The following is a 4,232-nucleotide window of genomic DNA, read 5'->3' as shown; positions in this document are numbered from 1 at the left end:
CAATGATATTTGATCGCAAAGAAATAGGAAGCTTTTTAACATGAAAATTTTCTTGAGTTGATATCCACCATGATTTCCTATGAACTTGAGTGTAAAATCCAAGTTATAAATGGACCTCACATACATATCCATAATAAAGTTACATGTACACCCATATCAAACACATACAGCATTTTCACATAACAATTGCAAATAAATACGAAAAGAAATAAAAACCAGAATACAGTTATACAAATCCTTAATGGACAACCTCCATCACAGAGCATACTCAAACTCCGTAACATTATGTGAGCACCGTGTTCAGACTTCAAGAGTCTTTTTTATTCTATTATATTATATAATATATTGTACATAATACTATATATTATATATTATTAATTTACTCCTTTTTCAGCTTTTGGCTTTGGTGACGATGGCGTGCCATTATTTGCAGCTGTACCAGCTGTAGTTGCTGCATTAGTCCCATGCTGGTTTTTCTGCGATTTTCCTGCTTTCTTGCTATCTGATTTCACACCTTGTTGCCTCACTTTCACTCCTCTTATCATCTGTTTGGCAATTTTGAAATTTCCCCGTTAATTATTTCTCAATATTTTAAAATTCTCGTAATAATTCAACGTTTCATAACCTCAAAGCAGATTAAAAAAAAAATTAAAAAGTGGAAAGTTGAAAACAAGAAAAGGGTCTTACAAATTTGCCACACTTCACATCTGAATATATCACTATGAAATCACCCTCTTGGAGTCCGTTGGCTCTAACAAAGTCTCCTATAAAATATATGAAATACTAGTGAGTTCATTAAAAAAAGAAAGTATAACAAGTTAACCAAGTTCAATAAAGCAAAAAAAGCTCACCAGTGTTCTCAAGCAAATACATTCTACTTTTGTTGTTTGGCCAGTATCTGATGCTCCAAGAAGAAATAGTGCAAAAGAGAATATTTTAGTCTCAACGTGATTAAGTTGAAAACAAAAGGCCAAAAATGAGAAAATGAAATTTCCAATACCTATAGCGCATATTCCAAACACGAGAAGTTCCAATGTCTTCCATTGTTATTGAAATTCCATCTCTTGCCTCCAGTTCTGGCAAATGGGTTTCTGCCTCTTTCTGACCAATTATTTTAATTAAAATTATTAATCAAATTAACTGCTACAAATGAGATGTGTATGTATTTCGTTTTAGAAAATTACATACTAATCTAATAGCAAGTAGTTAACAATAACATATATATATATATATATATATATATATATATATATATATATATTTAAAGATAAAGGATTACTTTTGGCAACACGATTCTCCCCAAACTTCCCACATCACTTTGCTTCAACACCTTTTGCAGAAGAAACCTCAAGTTCTTCTCAGGCTTCCAACCCTATAAATGAAACACATGACCACAGAACAAGCCATCCATTATAATCATGCTCAACAAAGGATAATATATGTTCATAAATTCAAAGAAAACAATAACTATACATCAAACATAATCAACTGCTGTATATACATTCTAATGATCACACATAATAGTAACTCATATCTATATACATGAACCAAAACTCACTATCTAAGATCAATTTGATCAAATTAAGCTCCACCAACCTGTCTCCTGTCCGATGCGATTCGACCCGGATGACAATTCTGTGTCTGCAGGGCCTGCCGGTCCACCACCTGTTGCCCAGCCGGTGGCTCAACAGGAACCGCGGGCGCCATCGAAGACGCTCCACCACCAGCCATAGCTTGCCAGTACATCCAATTGGCTGCAGGATTTGCATGAGGCGTAGCTACAACAGTGGTGCAATTATCACTTCCCAATCTTACATGTGGGTCAGGACCATGATTCTGAGGGTGATTATTATGATGCCTTTGATGAGTCAAAAACCTTCTCTGCCTTGCCATCCTCTTCTTCCTTGCTTCTTTGGTAGCTGAAGGACCTAATCTCATCAACCTATCACCAGGGCCATGAAAAAACTGATAAGGGTACTGATTATTTCCATAGCCGCCAAAAGCACCATGTTGGAAAAGATTATTGTCCCCAAATGATTGGCTATAGTGAGAACCAACATTGAACTGAGAATGAGGCCATGAATGTGCTGTTTCCAACATGTGATACTGATCTGTACCAGGATGGTAAGGGTTGCGGTTATGAGTACCAGTGATGTTATTTGAAGCAGCACCCCCACAATTTGAGTAAGGGTCACCCACATACCCAACCATGGGTTGTGGATATGGCGGTGGAGGCACCATGAGATGAGCTTGGTCTGTCCCAAAAGGTTGTGGAGACAGCCAAGGTGTCTGATTATTGAAACAAGCGTTTGATTCAGGTGCAAATGAACTTGGGTTTTGGTTCATGTTGGAACCAGTGTTTGTGTTTTGGTTCTGACTACTAGGATCCTGAAACTGTGAGTGGAGACTTGATGGCAATGCATTGTCAATGCTATTATTCTCCTTGCGCCTTTTATTTTGCAGATGGCTGGTTTGAACCCATTCAAGAATCAACTTCAGCAACTGCTTCATAGCTTCTTTTCCTCCACCCAAACGCCTTGCCGCACTTTCAATTGTTGCCTTCTTGAGCTTCACACTCCTCAAGTCAGTTGCAGAAACACTATCTTTATTAGACTTGAGCCACTCCAAGAACACCGTGCTCATTTCATCATCCCCACCACCACCATCATCACCACCACCACCATCATCACCACCTCCTTCTTCCTCTTCATGGATCTCTTCACACACAGGAACTTCATGATCTTGTTCTTCCTCTATCACCCCATGCTGATGCACCATTGCATGCTGTTCCTCTTGCATTGGCACATGTTCCTGCAGTGTTGCAAATTCTACCAAAGGGTTCTCTTCATTCTGAAAAATACACGCAGGGTCAAAGAAATCATTGGCTTCTAAGAGCTCCATGTACCCAAATGTGTCCATAACATCATCCATGCACTCTCCTACAGTGCCACCAAGACCAGGATCAGGGTGGTGCTGTTGAGAAATCTCCATGGATGCAGTAGAAGACAAAGCGACGGGGGTAGTTGCATCAAGTTGATCATGCTGATGCTGCATGTAATTAAAACTCTTCTTCTCCGCTTCTTCCTCGGCCTCTGACTTCAAAACCGCCCACGAAGCCGCCGAGGAGGACGAAGCGGAGGAGGAAGAAGATGTGGTGGTGGTGGTGGTGGTGGAACATGTCATGGTCTTCACAGGAAGTGCTGGAGCTGAAGAAGATGATGATGACGACGACATGCAAGGGAAATCAGGTAAAGGAGGGAAGTCAGCGTAGAACATGGAGGCATCATTGACACCTAGGAATTCATCTTGGTCACTGTTTAGCCATATATCTCTCTCTGCAACTGCTAAAGTCTCTGCATCTTCCATGGTGCCAAAACCAACATGGTTTGTTTCAGTTACCACCCCTGCATGTAGATCTCCCCCTTGCAGTTCAACTTCACACTCCATCTTATCAAATTAAAGATCTTTCAAAGGGAGGAAAAAAAAGAAACTGAAAGCAAAAATGAGAAAAACCACCCTTCAAGGTTGAAACTTTGAAAACCCTTTTATGAATTCTGTTGGCTTCAGATATGGTGCAGGTATGGGATGTTTGGAGAAAGAAAGAGGTGAGAGAAAGTAGATAAAGACGTACAGATAGAGGTACAAGTGAGAGAAAGGTAGAAATGATTTTTATTTTATTTTTAATGTACTTCACAAGTGCAAAAGGGAAAAGATCTGCTATTGTGTGTTTGTATCTAATTAAGGAAGCAAAGGGATAAGGGTATCTCAAATCCTATGAAGGGATGCAACATAAAACATCTGGTTCTATACCCACAAGAGAGGATCAACAAGTTGGATATGGTAAACAATATAATAAAGCCCTCTCTCTTACCTTAAAAGAAAGCGACTTCGCACTGTTCCAAAAGATGAGAGTGGTTTATTTTTTTATTTTCAATTGTGTCATTATCGCTCTAACTTAACAATCGTATACAACAACAGCAGTAATCATACAACACACAAGGATCTAGTAGGGAGAACACAATTACTAAATTTACAAAAGAGAAAGAATATAAAAGGAAGAAAAGTACTAAACTTGATCTATTATTTTGGATATGAGAAAATACTATGCGGGGGGATATGAACTGATGAATGTTACACAGCAGCCAAGAGAGCGAAGCAAGATGGTTCTCCAAACCCAGAAAGCCAATCAAGGCCTTAAAATGAACATGCCAATTTCAGAGCCACCCACATGC

At 39.1% G+C, this 4,232-nt stretch overlaps 1 protein-coding gene across 1 annotated transcript; it reads right to left on the bottom strand.

The window, feature by feature from the left end:
* Window positions 1-374: 374 nt before the first annotated feature.
* On the bottom strand, window positions 375-3,447 carry LOC113862391 (B3 domain-containing transcription factor ABI3). Its single transcript, XM_027495480.1, has 6 exons — window positions 1,597-3,447; window positions 1,280-1,372; window positions 1,001-1,101; window positions 852-898; window positions 688-764; window positions 375-545 (listed from the first exon to the last, which is right to left on the bottom strand). The coding sequence occupies exons 1-6, from the start codon at window positions 3,445-3,447 to the stop codon at window positions 375-377; spliced, it is 2,340 nt and encodes a 779-aa protein (XP_027351281.1).
* Window positions 3,448-4,232: the final 785 nt, after the last annotated feature.

The sequence above is a fragment of the Abrus precatorius genome, unplaced genomic scaffold (genome assembly GCF_003935025.1).
Source record: "Abrus precatorius isolate BTA unplaced genomic scaffold, Abrus_2018 Scaffold3, whole genome shotgun sequence".
Classification (NCBI taxonomy): Eukaryota; Viridiplantae; Streptophyta; class Magnoliopsida; order Fabales; family Fabaceae; genus Abrus; species Abrus precatorius.
Note: the sequence above shows the minus strand (reverse complement) of the source record. Positions and strands in the feature narration are given on the sequence as shown.